This window comes from Nomascus leucogenys, chromosome 2, assembly GCF_006542625.1.
Source record: "Nomascus leucogenys isolate Asia chromosome 2, Asia_NLE_v1, whole genome shotgun sequence".
NCBI lineage: Eukaryota > Metazoa > Chordata > Mammalia > Primates > Hylobatidae > Nomascus > Nomascus leucogenys.
In genome coordinates, this window is record NC_044382.1 from 1,842,299 (window position 1) to 1,865,561 (window position 23,263).

Consider the following 23,263-nt stretch of genomic DNA (forward strand, 5'->3'; position numbering starts at 1 on the left):
TGCCTCTAGTCCCAGCTACTCGGGAAGCTGAGGCAGGAGAATGGTGTGAACCCGGGAGGAGGAGCTTGCAGTGAGCCGAGATCGTGCCACTGCACTCCAGCCTGGGTGACAGAGCGAGACTCCGTCTCAAGAACAAACAAACAAAAACAACAACAACAACAACAAAAAACAGAACAAGGGTCCGTTCGTGGGAAAAACCCTCATTCAACCCATCATCCAGTACTTATGAACATGTTTTCAGCACTGAGTGAATTTAGAAGTGAATCAGATATGGTCTCTTTTTTTTCTTTTTTTTGAGACGGAGTCTCACTCTGTCCCCCAGGCTAGAGTGCAGTGGCGCGATCTCAGCTCACTGCAGGCTCCCCCTCCTGGGTTCACACCATTCTCCTGCCTCAGCCTCCCAAGTAGCTGGGACTACAGGTGCCTACCACCACGCCCGGCTAATTGTTTTGTATTTTTAGTAGAGATGGGGTTTCACTGTCTTAGCCAGGATGGTCTCGATCTCCTGGCCTCGTGATCCGCCCGCCTCAGCCTCCCAAAGTGCTGGGATTACAGGCGTGAGCCACCGTGCCCGGTCCAGATATGGTTTCTATCCTCAAGTCATCATGTGACAGAGCTGCAAGCCAACAATTCTACAAAACAGCGAAGGGACTGTATCACAGAAGGACACAAAGAGCAATGGGAATACAGGAGGATGGCCCAGGCCTGCCCACGGCCCCTGGGATGACATCATGGAGGACATGGCAGGTGAGTGGATGCTGAAGAACAAGTAGGAACTTTGGCATGCAAAGGCCCACAGGCCAGGCAGGGAGTCCCCGTCCAAGTGATCCAGGTGGTCTGAGAGTGACGTGGGCAGGGATGGTGGTGAGAGGCACTTTCTGACATAAGCAAGGCACCTTTGCATTCTGAAGACTGGGTTGTTCTTAAGCCATGAACTTGAGATTGACAATAGGTGTGTCTGAGTGAGGAACACGCTGCCCAACTGTAAGGTCAATTTCTCACCTCTACACTCTTTTCACTTCTTTCTCGAATTAATTCATTTTGTTCTCTTAAGTGCTGCTGTTCTTCTTGAAGTGAGCAAATTCGGTCTGTTGCAGCTGAAAGCTGATTAAGGAAAATTTTTACAGTTCTTAACATCAAAATTAATCTCATTGTTCAAATTAAAAACATTAATTTGGCATCTTCACAGTTGACAATGTATGTTCACAGGTTTGATATTTTATTTCCTTGTTTTCAATAGGTAATAATACATGGTTCCAAATTCCAAAGACATGAAAATGTATGTAGTAAAATCTCTCCTCGCCCTTGCCCCTAGCCATCTCTGCCCTCTCCAGATTGTCTCCCTCTACAAAAATGATAGCATACTGCTTAATGTGGACAAAGATTTATAGACACAAAAAATTAGAAACAGCCTGAATGTTCACTATTAGGGAAATAGTTAAATCATAGTGGAAGCATAAAACAAATATGTAGTCAATAAAATGTTTACAAAAGCTTTTAATCACTTGAGAACATACTTAAGATATAATACTAATAAGGAAAAAAGGTTATATGGTATGCTCTCACCTGTATTAAAAAAAAATCAACTAGGTTAAAAATGCTTAAGAAAAGATGGAGTGGCTGGGTACAGTGGCTCACACCTGTAATTCCAGCACTTTGGGAGGCTGAGGTGGGTGGACTGCTTGAGCCCAGGAGTTCGAGACCAGCCTGGGCAACATGGTGAAACCCCATCTCTACAAAAAAGACAAAAATCAGCCAGGTGTGATGTCTCATGCCTGTAATCCCAGCTACTTAGGAGGCTGAGGTGGGAGGATGGCTTGAGCCCAGGAGGCGGAGGTTTCAGTGAGCTGAGATCATGCCACTGCACTCCATCCTGGGTGACAAAGCCACAGCCTGTCTCGAAAAAGAAAAAAGAAAAGTTGGGAACAATACAAATCAAATAATAAAATGACAAGAATAGTTGTCACTTAGTAAAGGGGTTATGGGCTTTTTTCCTGACTCTTCTTTCTTTCCAGTTTTTCTAGCTAATGATCAGTAAAAGTATATTTAAATCACTAGAGGGAGAATTAAAGAATTTGCAGGGAGGAATAAAAAACAAATCATTGAAGACATGCCCAAGAGGACCTCTTCTTCCCCTGGAAGGACTTCTCATGGCTGAGGGAAAAGCATAGAGAAGCAGGACACCATCAGGGACCTGCCTAAGGAGAGGCTGTCGCAAGAGGCAAGGCAGATGAGTAAACGCACCAACCAACCCCTCCTCATTCCAGCCTCATCACACAGCTTGCAGAGAGGAAGGTGCAGCTGGGGAGAAAGAAGCAAGATCTCTGTCCTTGGTGCGTGGCTGGCTCTCGGCATCATTCACTAGTGGAGGGACCTCGAAGCACTGAACTCCTCACTTTCTCTGTCAACAGTGTCTAAACCCCCTGAGAATTACTCTCCACTTAGACTCAGAACCCAGGCCTGGGGTTTCTACACATAACTGCTGTGCCCCAAAAAAGAAACATCAAGGCTTTAAAGGGCGTGTTAGTTGCTCAAAGGGAAGAAGCAGGCAAAAACCATAAGCTAATTCCCACTCCGCTCTCTGGAGATGCAGAGAGCATGCCCTGAAGAGGGCTATGCTTTTCACTAAGCACATTTCTTTGTTTTTTTAATTGAGACAGGGTGTTACTCTGTCTCACTGCAGCCTCCAACTCCTAGGCTCAAGTGATCCTCTCACCTCAGCCTCCCAAGTAGCTGGGAGTACAGGTGTGTGTCACCACACCTAACTTTTAAATTTTTTGTAGAGACAGGGTGTTACCATGTTGCCCAAGCTGGTCTCAAACTCCTGGGCTCAAGCAAGTCTTCCGCCTTGGCCTCCCAAAGAGCTGGGATTTACGGGCATGAGCCACCACACCTGCCTGAAGCACATTTTCTATTACAATCGTTTGCCTTTAAAGAGAACATAACCTGGCTGGGCACGGTGGCTCACGCCTGTAATCCCAGCATTTTGGGAGGCCAAGGTGGGCAGATCACAAGGTCAGGAGATTGAGACCATCCTGGCCAACACGGTGAAATGCCATCTCTACTAAAAAAAAAAAAAAAAAAAAAAATTAGCTGGGCGTGGTGGCAGGCACCTGTATTCCCAGCTACTCGGGAGGCTGAGGCAGGAGAATGGTGTGAACCCGGGAGGCGGAGCTTGGGAGCTTGCAGTGAGCGGAGATCACGTCACTACTGCACTGTGGCCTGGGAGACAGAGCAAGACTCTGTCTCAAAAAAGAAAAAAAGAAAGATAAAAGGAAAAAGAAAACACAACCGAAGCTGGGCTCAGTGTCTGTAATCCTAGCACTTTGGGAGGCCAAGGTGGGTGGGTCACTTTAGCCTAGGAGTTTGAGACCAGCCTGAACAACAAAGCGAGACCCGGTCTCTGCAAAAAGTTAAAAAATTAGCCGGGTGTTGGTGGTGTGTACCTGTAGTCCCAGCTACTGGGAGGTTGAGGCAGGAGGGTCTCTTGAGCCCAGGAGTCTGAGGTTACAGTAAGCTATGATTGCGCCACTGCACTCCAGCCTGGGTGACAGAGTGAGACCCTGTCTCAAAAAGCAGAAAAACCCCATATAACTCTGCTTAGTTTCAAAAGCTAAAGTGGAGCTTCATCAAAGCACGCCATCTTGACTGAGATGCAGTGAATCTGCTTGTTCTAAAATCAAACAACTCGAGTGCTCCCACGTGGCAAGTGTTGTCCTAAGCACATTTACAAGATACTAGTCTTAATCTTTGCAACAGTGGTGTAAAGTATGTATTATTACCTAATTTGAAGGTGAGAAAAGTGACGCTCAAAGCCCTGCCTACCAAGGTGACTGTGAAGCCTCCAATCCTAAGTTCCCTGAAGTTTCTCCCATGACACCCCCATCTATGACACTGTCTTGAAGTTCCTTCTGCTCACACAAATCTGAGCTCCTTTCCTGAAAGCCTTTCAGGGCTGGCACCTCAGGAGGGAGCAGTCAGCTTTAAGGCAGCCTTACACGGGGTCCCTCATTACAGAGATGGGCTCTGAGGCTCTCCTCTCTGCTGTAACCCACCTCCATGCCGTGGAGGTGTTCCTTCTCAAGCCCCTCTCAGAGCCCTTGTCCTTCTAGGGGGGAGGCCTGGGCAGCCGGGGACTGCTACCTGTGGAAAGCCTCAGAAGGGCTGAGCACCCCCCTCCTGCTAACAGGAGACAAGATGTGTCCACCAAGGAGACTGCCGGGCAGCTGGCAGCAAGCTCTCTTCCTCGGCTCAGCCCTCCTTTGTCCTGTCCTTTCATTCTCTCTTCCTAGTGAGAAAGCAGAGAAAGACCGCACTGTGGGGAGGCTGGTTGCATGCTCCTGAGGCCAACGCAGAAGGGCTGGGCTAGGATACTTATTCCTTATGACAGAGTCTGTGCTTTCTGGGGCAGCAGGGAGGCACAAGGCATCATGGGAAGGGCAGAAAAAGAGGAAGACATGGCACTTCCATAACACAAGCTGGGCTTTTCCAAAGAACAATTGCCTTCTATGGGATGACTCTGAGGTGATAAAATCTAAGTCACTTAGAACTAGCTCGTGATCAGCTGCAGTGTCTCATTGGGAGCCTGGGACAGGGCAGAACACAGACATTCTCCTGTCCCACGTGGGGCAGCTGGAGGCTAGCAAGTCCCCTTCCTACCGACTACACCATTTCTCTTAACCTTGGGTCATTCTGTTTTGTCTAAAAATTTCAATAAAACTTACAAACCTCTTCTTGAAGCTTTGAATTAGTCTTTTCCAAGCCATCTATCTTGGTTTGAAGATCCCCAACTGTGCAGCTGTAGAAAATAAGAATATTAAGTAAACTTTTTTGAGGCTATGTGCAGTGGCTCACGCCTGTAATCCCAGCACTTTGGGAGGCCGAGGCGGGCGGATCACGAGGTCAAGAGATCAAGACCAACCCGGCTAACACAGTGAAACCCCGTCTCTACTAAAAATACAAAAAATTAGCCAGGCATGTTGACGGGCGCCTGTGGTCCCAGCTATTTGGGAGGCTGAGGCAGGAGAATCACTTTTGAACCCAGGAGGTGGAGGTTCCAGTGAGTTGAGCTCGCGCCACTGCACTCCAGACCAGGCAACAGAGCAAGACTGTGTCTCAAAACAAACAAACAAAAAAAACACCTTGAATCCTTCTACCCAAAAATATTAATACCTTGTTAATGAATTTTACTTTAGGTACATGACTGCCAACACATTTTGGTTTCTATCACCATTTGTGTTGGGAGAAAAAAATTCTCTTTCCAGATGACTAAAAAAGAAATAGGCCGGGCACAGTGGCTCATGCCTGTAATCCTGGGAGACGGGGTTTCACCGTGTTAGCCGGGATGGTCTCGATCTCCTGACGTTGTGACCCGCCTGCCTCAGCCTCCCAAAGTGCTGGGATTGCAATCGTGAGCCACCACGCCTGGCTGCTTCATATTCGCAAGGGGCAAATAATGCCCATGATCTAGAAGCTAGCTGTTCCCAGGCATAACGAAAAGCTTACTAATTCATTTTGCAATGCTACATAACCCTGACATGATGGCGGAGAAAGAAAACTATAAAATTTCAGCAAGTCAGGTTACATTTTTTTTTTTGAGATGGAGTTTCGCTCTTGTTGCCCAGGCTGGAGTGCAATGGTTCAGTCTCAGCTCACTGCAACCTCCGTCTCCCAGGTTCAAGCCATTCTCCTGCCTCAGCCTCTCGAGTAACTGGGATTACAGGCATGCGCCACCATACCTGCCTAATTTTGTATTTTTAGTAGAGATGGGGTTTCTCCATGTTGGTCTTGAACTCCCAACCTCAGGTGATCCACCCACGTCGGCCTCCCAAAGTGTTGGGATTACAGGTGTGAGCCACCACACCCAGCCAGGTTACATGTTAAAAGGATAATTGAATTATTAAAACTATGATCCTGGCTGGGCGAGGTGACTCATGAGCCTATAACCCGGCAGTTGGGAGGCTAACCAGGGAGGATTGCTTGAGGCCAAGAGTTTGAGACCACCTTGGGCAACAAAGGGAGACCCTGTCTCTACAAAAAATACAAAAAAATTAGCCAGCTGTAGTGGTGCATGCCTGTAGTTCCTGCTACTTGGGAGGCTGAGGTGGGCAAATCACCTGAGCCCAGGGAGGTGGAGGCTGCAGTGAGCCACGATTGTACCACTGCACTCCAGCCTGGGTGACAGAGTAAGACCTTGTCTCAAAAAATCATAATAAAAAATATTATGATCAATTGGAGTTTATTCCTGTGATACAGGAATGGTCCAGTATGAAGAAGTCTATTAATAAAATACACCACATCAGTAGATTAAGGGATGAAAACCATGATTACTTTAATGGACACTAAAAGGTATTTGATAAAATTCAATATCTATTTCTTATAAATACTCTCAATAAACTAGGAATCAACCAAAAAACTCTTTCAAAAAATAGTCAACATCACAGTTAAGAAGAGCCCCAGACTGGGTGTGGTGGCTCACGCCTGTAATTCTAGCACTTTGGGCGGCTAAGGTGGGAGGATTGCTTGAGCCCAGGAGTTTGAGACCAGTCTGGGCAACATGGTGGAGCGCTGTCTCTACAAAAAATACAAAAATTAGCCAGGAGGGGTGACGTGTGCTTGTAGTCCCAGCTACTTAGGAGGCTGAGGTGGGAGAATCAATTGCCTGAGCCTGGGAATTCAAGGCTACAGTGAGCCGAGATCACGCCACTACACTTCAGCCTGGGCAACAGAGTGAGACCCTGTCAAAAAAAAAAAAAAAGAAAAGTAAAAACAGCCCCAGAGCGACGTGTCCCTAACTACACTGGGAGGAACATGCCAGCTTCTTCACCTGGCTTTTGGGGCCAGAGAGGCGGCCCCTGCAGAGAACTGTAATGTGCAATGTACTCTCTAGAGGGGACTCAAAGGGAATAACATGTCTCTCCACATTCCCCACGAATACCTCCAAGGATTAGTGTTTCATGAAACACATCCACAGATTTCCAGCAAAAAAAAAAAAAAAAAAAAAAAAATCAAGATAAAGATGCCTGTGATCACTAGTACATTGCTCTGGAGGGCCTAGCCCAGTGGTTTTCAACTCTTTTTTCCTGGCCTAATGCACTGGGTGCTGTGTGCTGATTCCCAGCAGCAACAGTGCTTGCCAGGAAGGGATTTCCAGCCACGTGGCTGTGGGGCGAGGAATGGAGAGTCCAGGTTTAATGTAGTTACCTCTCTGTATTATGTAACTGCAAAAAGCACAGAATAAAGATTTCCCAAGAGTTTATCAAGAAGAAATCATACTTCTTCAGTTTGTACAAATAAATGTTGCCTGAATGATGACCCTTTTGTCTTGGTTCAGAAACAAGTTATTTATAAATATGTGGCAACTCAAAGAAGTTCCATGAAACAATGACAGGATACCGAGTATGTAACTGTCATATTGGAAAAAAAGGAGTCTTACCTCAAGTGCCGGTTAAGTTCTTCCACGTAATTTTTTTGATCAAGGACATCAGTAATTCTTTCATGCCTTTTAAAAGGAGCATAGGAAGGGAGAACTTTTTTTATTAATGGTTAATACTTTGTAACTGTTCCCCAATCTTCCAATCACCTTATAGAAGTACCAATGCCTTCAAGAAACCAAGAGACAGAAGAGCTCAGTAACATCCACACCCCAGAATACAGACAGAAAGCCAGCCTGGGGCACAGTAGCCAGCGTCTCCAGGACCAGGCTGCCAGGAGAGTGGGCTCCCTGCAGACCAAGGTTTCAGGATGAGCAAGCAAGGTGAAGATACCAACCTGCCACCTGCAAATGGCTCGACATAACCCTTATGATACGGAAGGAAAGGCGCGCACGGGACTTTTCAAAACACAAAACTGATCAGTCTAAAGTCTAGGCCAGTTTGGATTAAAAAAAAAAAAAAACTGGTTGGGTGCGGTGGCTTACGTCTGTAATCCCAGCACTTTGGGAGGCCAAGGTGGGCAGATCACGAGGTCAGGAGATCGAGACCATCCTGGCTAACACGGTGAAACCCCGTCTCTACTAAAAATACAAAAAATTAGCCAGGCGTGGTGGCAGGTGCCTCTAGTCCCAGCTACTCGGGAGGCCGAGGCAGGAGAATGGCGTGAACCCGGGAGGCAGAGCTTGCAGTGAGCCGAGATTGCGCCACTGCACTCCAGCCTGGGCGACAGAGTGAGACTCCGTCTCAAAACAAAAAACAAACAACAAAAAAACCCACAACTATTTATGCTCATCATTTCTACAGAAAAAGGAAAAAGAAATATAAAAAGTGCTGTAATCCTAGCATTTTGGAAGGCCAAGGCAGGTAGATCACGTGAGCCCAGGAGTTTAAGACCAGCCTGGGCAACATAGCGAAACCCTGTCTCTACAAAAAAAATACAAAAATTAGCTGGGGATGGTGGTGTGCGTCTGTGTTCCCTCCACCTCCTAAGGAGGATTGCTTGGGCCCGGGAGGTTGAGCTACACTGAGCCGTGATCATGCCACTGCACTCTAGCCCTGGTGACAGAGTGAGACCCTGTCGCAAAAAAAAAAAAAAAAAGATCTGTAACATTTTAAAGTTAGGTTCTACTAATTTGTTTTTTATTCTTTTCTACGGAGCATTAGGCAAGTAAGGCTCTCCTAATTTCTTTACATACATATGTACATATGTAATCCACATAAAAGGGGATTATCCTACACACGTTCATGCTATAGGTACTGGATTTGTTTTCTGGTATCGTCATTTTTTTCCTTTACTTGTTCTGCTCTCCCAGGTTGCCCATACTGACAGCCTGTGGAGTATCTTTTTTTTTTTTTTTTTTTTTTTTTGAGACAGGGTCTTGCTCTGTCACCAGGCTGGAGTGCAGTGGTGCGATCTCAGCTCACTGCAACCTCCGCCTCCTGGATTCAAGCGATTCTCCTGCTTAAGCCTCCTGAGTAGCTGGGACTACCAGGTGTGCGCCACCATGCCCAGCTAATTTTTTGTATTTTTAGTAGAGATGGGGTTTTACCATGTTGGTCAGGATGATCTCGATCTCCTGACCTCGTGATCTGCCCGCCTTGGCCTCCCAAAGTGCTGGGATTACAGGCGTGAGCCACTGCACCCAGCCAGAGTACCCTGCTATGTGCATATAATCAGAATATTTAATATACATATAGTACATATAATTAAGATATAAAATAGGCCATGCATAGTGGCTCATGCCTGTAATCTCAGCACTTTGGGAGGCCGAGGCGGGCGGATCACGAGGTCAGGAGATCAAGACCATCCTGGCTAACATGGTAAAACCCCGTCTCCACTAAAAAATACAAAAATTAGCCAGGCACAGTGGTGGGCACCTGTAGTCCCAGCTACTCGGGAGGCTGAGGCAGGAGAATGGTGTGAACCGGGGAGGCAGAGCTTGCAGTGAGCCAAGACAGCGCCACTGCACTCCAGCCTGGGCGACAGAGTGAGACTTTGCCTCAAAAAATATATATATATACATATATACACACAAAAACACTAGGAATTTTTTTGTTTACAAAAACGGGATATACGTACTCCTCAGCATCATACTTTCCTCATTCAATATAGTATAGTCTCATTCAATATACCAGTAGATCTACTTTATTCTTTCTTATGTTTGCAAAATATACCATAGTGTGGAATATTACAGATGTTCCATAATTAATTCAATTTTTTCCTTACTGGTAGATACTCAGTTTATTTCCAGCTTTTTTTTTTGTGGCAAATTAAAATATATTAAAAGTATATTTTGTGGCTGGGTGCGGTAGCACACACCTGTAATCCCAGCACTTTGGGAGGCCGAGGTGGGCAGATCACCTGCCCTGCCCACCCCCACCGGGCCCAATCGCGCAGTCCAACCCGGATTTGCTCTTTTGGCCGAAATTCCCCACCTCCGCCCTCCCCTCCAGCCCCACCACGCCCGGCTTTGGGGCCTCCATAGTCTTTGGCAATTTCCGTCGGCAGACCCGGCGCTCGGCTAGGCCCAAAGACCCGCCTTTGCCAGAATTTTATTAAAAATGTGACGTGGTGGGCGTGGTGGGTCACGCCTGTAATCCCAGCACTTTGGGAGGCCGAGACGGGCGGATCACGGTCAGGAGTTCGAGACCAGCTTGGCCAATATGGTGAAACCCCGTCTCTAAAAACACAAAAATTAGCTGGGCTTGGTGGCGCGCACCTGTAGTCCCAGCTACTCAGGAGGCTGAGGCAGAAGAATCGCTCGAAGCCGGGAGGTGGAGGTTGTGGTGAGCCAAGATTGTGCCACTGGACTCCAGCCTGGGCAACAAAGCCAGGCTCTGTCTCAGAAAAAAAAAAAAAAAAAAGTGATGTACAACGCAATACTTACTCCTTGCCACCATCAAGATCCTGCACCTCCTTAAGGTAGAGGGAAAAATCTATTACTCCAACCTAAACAAAATAAAATGAACAAGTTTAAATAAAATGTCCTATTTTTCATAAACCTTACAACCTTTGAAATTCAGGGTATTTACTTTCTTATCTCTTTCCTATGAACATTTAGTTAGGTCAACCAGCTCTGTGAAGCGGAAATCAATTGAACAAACCAAAAAAACCTAACCCTATCACCTTCTAGAAGAAAAACTTACCAGATGTCAGATTTCGGAGACTATTCTGAAATTTCATGACCTAGTTTAGTTTTCTCTGTTTATTCAATAATCACATTGTTTACAAAGAGCGACAAAATTATTTGTTTACAAAGTAATAATAATAATAATAATAAAAAGTTCTGGATCTCTAAAGTGGTGACCCTGGCCAGGCATGGTGGCTCACGCCTGTAATCCCAGCACTTTGGGAGGCCGAGGCGGGTGGATTGCCTGAGGTCAGGAGTTCGAACCCAGCCTGGCCAGCATGGTGAAACCCTGTCTCTACTAAAAATACAAAAATTAGCCAGGCATGGTGGCAGGTGCCTGTAATCCCAGCTAATCGGGAAGCTGAGGCAGGAGAATCGCTTGAACCTGGGAGGCGGAAGTTGCAGTGAGCTGACATCGTGCCATTGCACTCCAGCCTGGGCAACAGAGCGAGACTTCATCTCAAAAAAATAAAAATAAAAAAAAAATAAAGTGGTGACCTTAACTGACATTTCTGAGTCCTTCTTCCCCCAAATCTTGGTAAAATGGTCTAATCAGTATTTCAGGAAAATTCTCCATCCCTTAGGTTCAAGGGAGAACCAAGACCCCTTACACATCTAAACATCAACGGCTTTGCCAAGAAATAAAGCACTTGAGAATGAATAAGTGAAGTCATTCTTATCTGAAATACAGGAAAACTGGGTGTACCCTAAATGTTCATCATTCAAGTTGAAATCAATCATGTTACAGCCATATCACAGAACCTATGCAACTATAACAAAGAATGCAGTAGATACATTTGCAGAAATACAGAAAAGCTGGGCACGGTGGCTCATGCCTGTAATCCCAGCACTTTGGGAGTCTGAGGCGGGTGGATGGCTTGGTCGCAGGAGTTCAAGACCAGCCTGGGCAACACAGTGAGACCCTGTGTCCACAAAAATACAAAAATCAGCTGGGTGCAGTGGTACGTGCCTGCAGTCCCAGCTACTTGGGAGGCTGAGGTGAGAGCATTGCTTGAGCCCAGGAGGTTAAGGCTACAGTGAGCTGAGATCATGCCACTGCACTCCAGCCTGGGTGACAGAGTGAGACACTGCCAAAACAAAAGACAAAACAAAAAAAGAACAAAACTCCAGGATACAATTTCAAGTCAAAGAATCATATGTACAATCTCATTATAGTAATCCTACTTATGTAGCAACCAAGCCTATGTATAATGGTTCTAACACATGTCTGCAACCTCTCTGACATACCTACCAAAAGGAATCTATATTTCCAAACTTCAACTCTGGGAGGTCTTAGTGCCTGTCTTGATAAGTAAAATGCAGCAGAAATGATGCCGTGTGGCTTCTGCAGCTAGGTTAAAAGGGCAACACAGCTTCCACCACGTAAACATAGAGATGTCCAAGAAACCCCTGCCATTCCAGCCCCCAGCTCCTTGGTCTTCTCAGCACAGCAGACAGACGCGGGAGAGAGCAAGCCTTCAGGTGATTCCAGCTCCAGCCATCACCTGACTGTAATCACATGAGCTCTTGAACAAGAACCGACTAGCTGAACCCAGTTAGCCCCCAGCTGTGAAAGATACAGTGATTGTTACTGTTTAAGTGCTGTTGCTAACTTGTTACACAGTAATAGAAGACCAGAAAATATTTAATTTAAAACAAAACCTACGTGAACATAAATGTATAGAAAAAGTAGAAAAGCTTCTAGAAAAATTTTCCCCAGAATCTTTACCATCACCTGTGGGAAAGGGAGGAGGACTGTGGCTGGGGCGGGGGTTGGGGTGAGAAGAGGAGGTTCAACTTCTCTTTTCACATTATATACTTTGGTATTGCCTAACTTTTTTCAATAAGCAAGCATTTCTTTTATAATAAAAAACCAAATCATAAAAAAATACAGCCGGAAAAAACCAACAGAAAGATGAGAAAGAATTAATGCCCAAAGCAAAAATTAATGGATTAGAAAGCAAATAAAGCCCTACTCCCGAAATAGAATTGATAAATAAGAGAGCTGGTTTGTCAAAGTTCAACCAAGTAGACAAATTTCTACTAAGTGTGATCAATATTTAGCAAATACACATCACAAATGAGAACAGTGATTTTTCAAAAGCTGTAAGAGAATACTTTCATACAACTCTAGCTTAATAGATCTGAATGAAATGGTTTCTAAAAAAATTATAAATGACTTTAAAAATTGTCTTAAGACTTAGGAAATCAATAAATTGATCAAAACTATGCTAAAAGTTAAAGTGGTCAAAGAACAAAGATCAAAAAAGGCATAAGGGTGAAGTGGTCATACCAGTAAGTTCTAGCAAGCCTGCATAGAAAAAATAATTCCTGATCTAATAAACTGTGGTAGAAAACAAGAAAAGGAAGGCGATTTTCCAGTTTATTTTATTTTTATGTTTTTTTTTTTTTTTGAGATGGGAGTTTCGCTCTGTTGCCCACAGTGGAGTGCAGTGGCGCCATCTGAGCTCACTGCAGCCTCTGCCTCCCAGGTTCCAGCGATTCTTCTGCCTCAGCCTCCTGGGTAACCGGGATTACAGGCACACACCACCACGCCCAGCTAATTGTTGTATTTTTGGTAGAGACGGGGTTTCACTATGTTGGTCAGGGCAGTCTCGACCTCCTGACCTCATGATGATCTGCCCACTTTGGCCCGCCAAAGTGCTGGGATTATAGGTGTGAGCCACCACACCCGGCCTTCCAGTTTATGAGGCTAATATAATTCTGACACCGAAAGGTGGCAAAGACAGTATAGAAAATTCAGAATAGTTTCACTTACAAGCAGAGACACAAAAATTCCAAACAGTAAACATATGAAATCCAGGGGTTTACAATGATCAGGTAGGGATTATTTTAGAAATTCAGGGATAGTATTCAATAAGAAACCTATGAATTAGTTCAATTATATTTATGGGTTAAAAACAGGTTGACGTGTTGATAGATCCAAAAAAAGTATCTGACAACATTCAACGTTCATCTCTTAAAAAAACACAAAGTAGGCCGGGCACAGTGGCTCACGCCTGTAATCCCAGCACTTTGGGAGGCCAAAGTGGGTGGATCATGAGGTCAGGAGTTCAAGACCAGCCTGGCCAACATAGTGAAACCCCATCTCTACTAAAAATACAAAAAATTAGCCGGGCATGGTGGCAGGCACCTGTAATCCCAACTACTCAGGAGGCTGAGGCAGGAGAATCACTTGAACCCAGGAGGCGGAGGTTGCAGTGAGTGGAGATTACGCCACTGCACTTCAACCTGGGCGACAGAGTAAGACTCCATCTCGAAAAAAAGAAAAAAACAAAACAACAACAACAAAACACAGAGTAAACTGGAGTGGAATAGCACTCTCTAAACGTGAGAAACAGCATCCCTCAGACATCAGCAGCAAACATGTATACTTTATGACAACACACTATAGGCACTGCCATTCCAGATAGCACTAGACCAGAATGCTCACTCATGTCTATTAATTAATTAAAATCTCAATGGAGTTTTTATTCTGGAATTTGACGAAATGATGTTCAAGTTCATCTGGCAGAATGGATGGCAGCAGAGTAGGCAGGCACTTAACTACCAGAGTCTAGAATATACTATGTGGCTCCAGTTGTTAAAAGAATGTGCCACTGGCATAGGAACACAGATTCAGATTTACAACAGAAGAGTCCAGAAATAAACCAATGCATATTATGGATATTTCACATATAAGTGGAATTTCAAATTAGTAGAAAAAATATATTGCATGATGATATTGCAAAAACTGGTTAACTATTTATAAAAGAAATTTAGATTCCTACTTCACACTATGCCAAAACAAATGGCAAAAATGTGTAAAATTTACACATTTTTTACACATAAAGTGTGTAAAAAATTACCCAGGTAGAAGCAGAAGGCCTTGGCCTGGCCCTCCAGGGTCCCAGACTGTGGAGATTGGAGGGGCAGGTCTGGCCTTTCCTGGGTCAGCACAGGGTACCCAGGTAGGGGCACAAGCTCACTATCCATTGGCCAGCCTAGTTGTGTTTGAAGAAGTATTCCTTGTCATCCACATTGGGCTTCATTGTCACTACCAGGCTTCCAGCCAGTGGGACAAACTTCCCCGTGCTCGTCTGCGTACTGGAAGGCCTGGACCAGCTGCAGAGTCTCATCCATGGAGCACCCCACAGGCAAATCATTAACAGTGATCTGGCAAAAGTCACCCTTGCCATCGATGATAAAGAGGCAGGGTAGGCAATGCCCTCATTGGTTTTCAGCACGCGGTAATCCTTAGACAAGCTTCCCATCACATCAGCGGGTGGGGGATGCTCGGGGGCCCAAGCTTCCCTACTTCTGGGGGTTGTTGATCCAAGCCAGGTGGGTGAACTAAGTCCACCCAGACACCCAGCACTTCGCAGCCCAGCTTGTGGAAATCCTCGGCATGGCTGCTGAACGCGATGTTCTCCGTGGGCCACAGAAAAGTGAAGTCCAGAGGGTAGAAAAAGAGGACGACGTACTTCCCTTTGTAGCCCACAGCTTCACTTCCTGGAAGGCACCATCCACCAGGGCAGTGGCCTTGAAGTCAGGGGCTGGCTTTTTGAGCTGCGACTGACTGGAAGCCATGACTGAAAGCTGTGGGGGTAAAGGCTGGACAGACTGACAACCAGACGTATGGACCTGGGTTCCAGCGCCCCACATTTGATATTAAAAGTTAGGGTAATTTTTAGATAAGGAAGGACCTTCAAAGCACAATACCTTAGAAGGTATAAAGGAAACATCTGCTAAATCTGGTTGCCAAAAATTAAAAATAAAAACTTACAGGGCAAACCACCCCCGAGAAACCAGAAAAAAAAATTATAACAAATAATTCTGAAAAAGGGTCAATGTGCTTAGTCTTTAATAAAGAAGTAGAGAAAGAAAACTCAAAAATGGACAAATATGAAAAGATAATCACAAATGCTGAACCACCAATGGCAAATAACAGGAAAATACTTGTAAATTTGAGATAATGAGTTGTTTTGTCCACGAGGCTGAAAAAGACTGAGAATGCTCATCACATCCAGTGTCAGGAGGAAATGTGTTCTCTCCCACACTGCTGGTGGGTGTATAGAATGAAGACCTTTCTGGAGGTCCGTTTTACATTATCTAGCAAAATGTAGCCTGTATACTTTGACACAACAACCCCAAATTTATCCTAAGGAAATACATGGACAAGAGTACAGAGAACTTCAAGGATGTCTATAATATTGGTGTTTTTTTTTTCCAGACAGAGTCTGGCTCTGCTGCCCAGGCTGGAGTGCAGTGCAGTGGCATGATTATAGCCCATGCAGCCTTGATCTCCCAGGCTCAAGCAACCCGCCCGCCTCAGCCTCCAGAGTCGCTGGGATGACAGACGGCATGCCACCATGCCCAGCTAATTTTTTAAATTTTGGGTAGAGACAAGGTCTCACTATGTTGCCCGGCTGGTCTCCAATTCCTGGGCTCCAGTGATCCTCCTACCTTGGCCTCCCAAAGTGTTGGAATTACAGGCGTGAGCCATGTGCCCAGCAACAGTATTGTTACAATATGGAAACAATCTAAATTAATAAGGTACTGGTTACATAATGGTACGTTAAAAAATGAAATACTACATAGTCATTTTAAATGGTTTGTATCTCTCGTTATTGAGAACTGTGTGGAACACATTGTTAAATGTTTTAAAACTACAAAATGGTGTGCTTAAAATAATCATAGTTTGGTTTCATAAAAAAAGAAACCCTTCAAACATCTCACTCTAAAATACACAAACATACACACACACACATGCATGCACACACCTTTATTCATCTGCTGGAAGGGTGTATACCCCACAATGCAACACTGAATTATTGGTCTCAGAGTAATGAGAATATGTGTGATATTTAGTGTCTTTTCAAAAATACTTCTCTGAATTCAAAAAAAGATATTTTTCAACATGCAAAGACAATCAAACTTGTTTTTTTTTTTTAAAGGGAGGAGAGGTTACAAAAAAACACTGACCTGCACATGGAGGGATCAGGGAATCTTTAGATTCACCCAACACAATGCAGGAAAAAGGCTGGGAATTTTGCTAGATAATGTAAAATAATCTCTTTTTTCCGGGCAGTGGCCCAGCCACAGCTGCAGGTGCCCCGAAGAGGGGGTCCAAGTGAGGAATGGGTTAGGGTGCCTATTCCCCCTCACACATTTACAGTCCTTGCCACCAGGAGTTTAGGCCTTGGCTCTGGTCACCAGCTCCCATGCCGGAAGAAAGCCCATCCCAAGAGGGCTGTCCTTCCCACAGAGCACTCTACACCTTACTGGTTACTCTCCTTTGTGCCATTTTATCAACTGACTTTCCAAATCTCTCCTGACTCTATCTTCCTACTCCCCATCCAGCCTGGAGGGACTTCTAGACTAGTCTCCTCAAGGCTTTTGCTGTATCTATTCTTGGCCACTTCCAACTCATAACCTGAATGGCCGCTAGACTGAGCTTTCCCAAACCCAGGCGTGATCATTTCAGTGTACTTTTTAAAAGACTCCAACAGCTCCCCAAAGCTCAGGATAAAAGGGGATAAAAGCTACACCCTTCAGGCAGGGCACAGTGGCTCACACCTGTAATCCTAGCACTTTTGGAGGCCGAGGCGGGTGGATCACGAGGTCAGGAGATCGAGACCATCCTGGCTAACACGGTGAAACACCATCTCTACTAAAAAAAAAAATACAGGCCGGGCGCGGTGGCTCACGCCTGTAATCCCAGCACTTTGGGAGGCCGAGGTGGGCAGATCACAAAGTCAGGAGATCGAGACCATCCTGGCTAACATGGTGAAACCCCGTCTCTATTAAAAATACAAAAAATTAGTTGGGTGTGGTGGCGGGCGCCTGTGGTCCCAGCTACTCGGGAGGCTGAGGCAGGAGAATGGCGTGAACCCGGGAGGCAGAGGTTGCAGGGAGCCGAGATCACACCACTGCACTCCAGCCTGGGAGACAGAGCAAGACTCCGTCTCAAAAAAAAAGACAAAACAAAACAAAAAAGCTACACCCTTCAGCATAGCACCAATGGCCTAACAATCAGGCCCAGCCTCCACTTTCATCTCGCCCACAGAGCATCCTCTGCTCCAGCCATGGAGAGCTGTCTGCCCGTTCCCAAACCTGCCAAGCTTTCCGTGTGTACCTCTGGCTATGCAACTTCTTCACCGTTCCGAGACCTTCCCCAGCTGCTTCCCCACCTGCCCCTGGACGGTCCCTCTACCAGTGGGCTCTTTGCCATTTGCCCTTCTTTGGGTTCAGTACCTGTTTGCAGATCCTATGTAAAGTCCCTGGACTAATGAAAGTGTTCATCTAGAGCCAAAATTCCATTTTACCTGAGAATCCAAGTCTTCTCCTTTCAAGCAGAGATTGGCATCGAGAACATTGAGTCCCACCAGCAGACCAACAATCACCATCCCTTCTTCCTCCATCATTAAAGCCTCAGGCTCATAGAATTCGCTAAAAGAGATGGACAGGACAGGGCGATGCACAGAAACAGCTTCACCATCCCCACTCCTTCCCCACCCTGAACTGCCTTTTCAACTGTGCCCTGGAGCCAGAAGATACTGCTGTGGATTTCCTCCCTCCCTTTCATTTCTCTTCACTGCTTCAACGGCTGCTTTTTCTCCCCTGTCCTCTCTTCGCTTCCTGTGGCTTAGAATGGGCTCACCTCTCCCCCTGTCTAAAGTTAACTCTTCCGTGCAGACCCTGGACCCCAGTTCTCATCATTTCCTCTTGACTCCTGTCACTCTCCCCTCCTGTGTCTCCACTGGCTCCTCTTCTGTGTTGATATGAACTACTTCTCCACTTACGCTCATATAAACAGGAAATGGGATCCCACATCCAAGAATAACACTGCCCCTTCCTGCATCCCACGGAGCAACATCTGTTGCTTTACTTCCTTATTGCCCAGTTATCGCGGCCATTTGCAGGGGTGGTCCATCCCCTGCCTGATACTGCTCTGGTCAGCAATGACTTGCTAATGTACCAAATCCAGTGGCATCCAGGCCACTGTGCGTGTGTGCAGAAGACTTTTCTCTTAAGAATTAGTTCATTAGTAATGTGAGGGATATGGTAATTACCCTGATTTCATCATTACATAGTGTATACATGCACACAGTATCCCATAAATATGTATCATTTTGTATCGATTATAAATAAAAAATTAATTGAAAAAGAATTAGTTCATTAGAACAAAATCTGTAACTCAGTTACTCAGTGTAACTGTACTCAGAGTATGTGAAATATTGTAAATCAGTATTTGTCTTGTAAAGATACATTCGATAATGAGCCATGACTTGAAAACACTGAAAAGCTTGGGTTTTAGGCTATGCTGTAAAATATATCTATTTCTCAATTACAAGAGAGCTTTAACTCTGCAGAGTCCTCCCTCGTAAATCATCATAGTCTAGAGAACATTCCTTTTATAATGATTATTGCTTAGTTATAAATATCAAAAATGAACCAGTCATAAATTTCTGTAAATATTATATACTTATTTTATTTATTTATTTTTTATTTTTATTTTTATTTTTTTTGAGGTGGAGTCTCGCTCTGTCACCCAGGCTGGAGTGCAGTGGCACAATCTCGGCTCACTGCAAGCTCTGCCTCCCGGGTTCACACCATTCTCCTGCCTCAGCCTCTCTGAGTAGCTGGGACTACAGGTGCCCGCCACCACGCCCGGCTAATTTTTTTTTTTGTATTTTTAGTAGAGACGGGGTTTCACCGTGGTCTCGATCTCCTGATCTCGTGATCCGCCTGCCTCGGCCTCCCAAAGTGCTGGGATTACAAGCGTGAGCCACCGCGCCCGGCCTTATTTTTTTATTTTTTATTTTGAGACAGAGTCTCGCTCTGTTGCCCAGGCTGGAGGTACAGTGGTATCAAGTGATCTTGGCTCACTGCAACCTCTGCTTCCTGGGTTCAAGCAATCTTCCTGCCTCAGCCTCCTGAGTAGCTGGGATTATAGGCATATGCCACCATGCCCAGCTAATTTAGTATTTTTGGCAGAGATGGGGTTTTACCATGTTGTCCAGGTTGTTTTTGAACTTCTGACCTCAAGTGATCAGCCTGCCTTGGCCTCCCAAAGTGCTGGGATTACAGGCATGCGCCACCACACCTGGCTGATACACTTATTTTAATTCAAAATCATCTACAGAACTGTGTTCTAATTATTATTTTTCTGAGAAGGAGTCTCACTCTGTCGCCCAGGCTGGAGTGTAATGGCACGATCTCGGCTCATTGCAACCTCCACTTTCCAGGTTCACATGATTCTCCTGCCTCAGCCTCCTGAGTAGCTGGGATGCCCAGCTATTTTTGTATTTTTAGTAGAGATGGGGTTTCACTACATTGGCCAGGCTGGTCTCGAACTCCTGACCTCGTGATCTGCCCACCTTGGCCTCCCAAAGTGCTGGGTTTACAGGAGTGATCCACCACGCTCAGACTATTATTATTTATTTTTAGATGGAGTCTCCCTCTGTCGTCCAGGCTGGAGTGCAGTGGCGTGATCTCGGCTCACTGCAACCTCCACCTCCCGGGTTCGAGCGATTCTCCTGCCTCAGCCGTCCGAGTAGCTGGGACTACAGGCACCCGCCACCACACCTGGCTAATCTTCGTATTTTTAGTAGAGATAAAAATAAGACACCATTGGCCGGGTGCGGTGGCTCAAGCCTGTAATCCCAGCACTTTGGGAGGCCGAGGCAGGCGGATCACGAGGTCAGGAGATCGAGACCATCCTGGCTAACACGGTGAAACCCCGTCTCTACTAAAAATACAAAAAATTAGCCGGGCGTGGTGGTGGGCGCCTGTAATCCCAGCTACTCGGGAGGCTGAGGCAGGAGAATGGCGTGAACCCGGGAGGCGGAGCTTGCAGTGAGCCAAGATCGCGCCAGTGCACTCCAGCCTGGGGGACAGAGAAAGAGTGCGTCTCAAAAAAAAAAAAAAAAAAAAAAAAAAAAAAAAAAAACGACACCATGTTGGCCACGCTGGTCTTGAACTCTGGACCTCAAGCAATCCACCTGATCTTGGCCTCCCAAAGTGCTGGGATTACAGGTGTGAGCCACTACACCCAGCCTATGTTCTAATTATTTACCAAGCAAAAGGTAAGCAAACATGGTTGATGAAATACCTTAAGAGATGTTTATTGTCTATAAGCACTTTCAGATAATCTGCCAGTTTCTTTTGCATGAGTGCAAGATACAGCCACGCTCGGCCTCTTCCCACAGCTGTCCTAGAATTCAAACACAGAATCAACTATTGTGGCATAACAACAACAAACACAGAAAAGACACCTGATTTAGCCAGGGAGACACATAGGAAACACAGCCTTGTAAATGCAGACAATACTCTAAGAATGGCTGTTTGGGGTTGGAGGGGGATGCACACGGCCTGGGCAGGCAGAGAGAATGGCTCACCACACACCTTTGAGTACTATCACAAATACAATTAGATAATGCTTTGCTTATAGTCATAAAACATCACAGGAAAATATCAGGTTAGATTTGTGTAATGGATAAACATTCTTTCAAAAGACGAATAGAGAACTTAGTGCTTGTTGAAGTGCTGAAGCTTATAAAATCTCTAAGGGGTTAGCTCAAAGGTACTTTTTTTTTTTTTGAGATAGAGTCTCGCCTGTTGCCCAGGCTGGAGTGCAGTGGTACAATCGCAGCTCACTGCAACCTCCACCTCCTGGGTTCAAGCGATTCTCGTGGCTCAGCCTCCTGAGTAGCTGGGATTACAGGCATGCGTCAACACGCCTGGCTAATTTTTGTGTTTTTAGTAGAGACAGGGTTTTGCCATGTTAGCCAAGCTGGTCTCAAATTCCTGGCCTCAAGTGATCAGGCTGCCTTGGCCTCGCAAAGTGCTGGGATTACAGGCATGAGCCACTGCACCTGGCCTTAAAGGTACAATTTTATGTTTTATTATTAATTGTGGTAAAATACACAGAACATAAAATTTACCATGTTAACCATTTTTAATCTTACAGCTAAGTAGTGTTAAGTACATTCACAATGTTGTGGAACCAATTTTTTTTTTTTAGTGCCCCCCCCCCCCCCCCCCCCCCCCCCCCCCCCCCTCCAGTAGTGTTAAGTACATTCACAATGTTGTGGAACCAATCTTTTTTTTTTTTTCTGAGATGGAGCCTCGCTCTGTCACCCAGGTTAGAGTGCAGTGGCACAATCTTGGCTCACCATTGTGATCTTGGCACACTGCATCCTCCACCTCCCAGGTTCAAGTGATTCTCCTGCCTCAGCCTCCCGAGTAGCTGGGATTACAGGCACCTGCCACCATGCCCAGCTAATTTTTGTATTTTTAGTAGAGATGGGGTTTCTACCATGTTGGCCAGGCTAGTCTCGAACTCTTGACCTCAAGTAATCCGCCCACCTTGGCCTCCTAAAGTGCTGGGATTACAGGACTGGCCCCAATCTTGAAGGTGTAATTTTTCTGTATTCTAGCATTATCTCCAGAGGAGCAGAAAAGAAAGAAGAGAAAAGAAAAAAGGAAAAGAAAAGAAAGAACAGGCCTGCATTAAACATTAAAAGAAAAAAGGCCTCTCAAGTGCTGCTCGGTGGGACTGTAAACTTTACAACTTTCTTTTTTTTTTTTTTTTTTTTGGAGACAGGGTCTTGCTCAGTCACCCATGCTGTTGTGCAATGGCATGACCATGGCTCCCTGCAGCCTGGAACTCCCAGGCTCAAGTGATAATCCTGTGTTAAGCCTCCAGAGTAGCTGGGACAGCAGGCATGTGCTACCACACCCAACTAATATTTTTTTTTGTAGAGATGGGGTTTTTCCACATTGTCCAGGCTGGTTTCAAACTCCTGGGCTCAAGCATTCTTCCCGCCTCAGCCTCTCAAAGTGTTGGGATTATAGGTGTGAGCCGCTGTGCCTGGCCAACTGTGCAACTTTCTAGTGGCAATTTGATGACAACAGGTTACCAAAATTCTACATTTAGTAATATATCCTAGGGAAATAACTGAAGACAGACACGAAGAAGTGTGTTTCGGGATGGTCACCACATCATTATCACGGTTTGTGGTAACAAGAATTTGAAGACAGCCACAAGGGGGGTTAAACAAAATTAGATATACAACAGAATATGATTTGGCCATTTAAAAAATGATATTGTAGATGAGTATTTGATATGCAAAGAGATTTAAAATCTAATATTAAGTGGAATAAATGGAAAAAAGGCTACAAAACAGTATATGCACTTTAATGCTGAATTTTTTTTGAATGGGCAGTATCTTCACTTGGTTTCAAACCTAGAAAGTAGGCCAGGCTTGGTGGCTCACACCTGTAACCCCAGCACTTTGGGAGGCTGAGCAGGGTGGATCATCTGAGGTCAAGAGTTTGAGACTAGCCTGGCCAACATGGTAAAATCCCATCTCAACTAAAAATGCAAAAAATAGCTGGGTGTGGTGGCTCATGCCTATAATCCCAGCTACTCAGGAAGCTGAGGCATGAGAATCGCTTGAACCCGGGAGGCAGAGGCTGCACTGAGTCGAGATTGTGCCACTGCACTCCAGCCTGGGCGATAGAGTGAGACTCTGTCTCAAAAAAAAAAAAAGAAAGAAAAAGAAAACCTAGAAAGTATTAAAAGGCATATACTTGTCTCCTTGTCCTCCACCTTCCCATCCCCCTCCCCTATACACTAATATAGTGTCCTTTGTTTAAGTTCATTTCCAAAACATGTTTCTACACATGAAA

The 23,263-nt window shown here is 45.4% G+C and overlaps 1 protein-coding gene and 1 pseudogene across 1 annotated transcript in view; both read right to left on the minus strand.

Annotated features, from left to right (window-relative positions):
• The window catches only part of RUFY1 (RUN and FYVE domain containing 1), a 59,313-nt gene that overhangs the window by 23,027 nt on the left and 13,023 nt on the right, over positions 1 to 23,263 (minus strand). The window contains exons 4-9 of the mRNA XM_030824684.1: positions 20,682 to 20,783; positions 17,893 to 18,016; positions 10,322 to 10,383; positions 7,436 to 7,501; positions 4,729 to 4,798; positions 1,003 to 1,104 (exon numbers count right to left, since the gene is read on the minus strand). Coding sequence (XP_030680544.1) covers positions 1,003 to 1,104; positions 4,729 to 4,798; positions 7,436 to 7,501; positions 10,322 to 10,383; positions 17,893 to 18,016; positions 20,682 to 20,783 — 526 coding nt within the window. The remainder of the gene's footprint in view (positions 1 to 1,002; positions 1,105 to 4,728; positions 4,799 to 7,435; positions 7,502 to 10,321; positions 10,384 to 17,892; positions 18,017 to 20,681; positions 20,784 to 23,263) is intronic.
• Positions 14,569 to 15,378, minus strand: LOC100606625 (annotated as a pseudogene).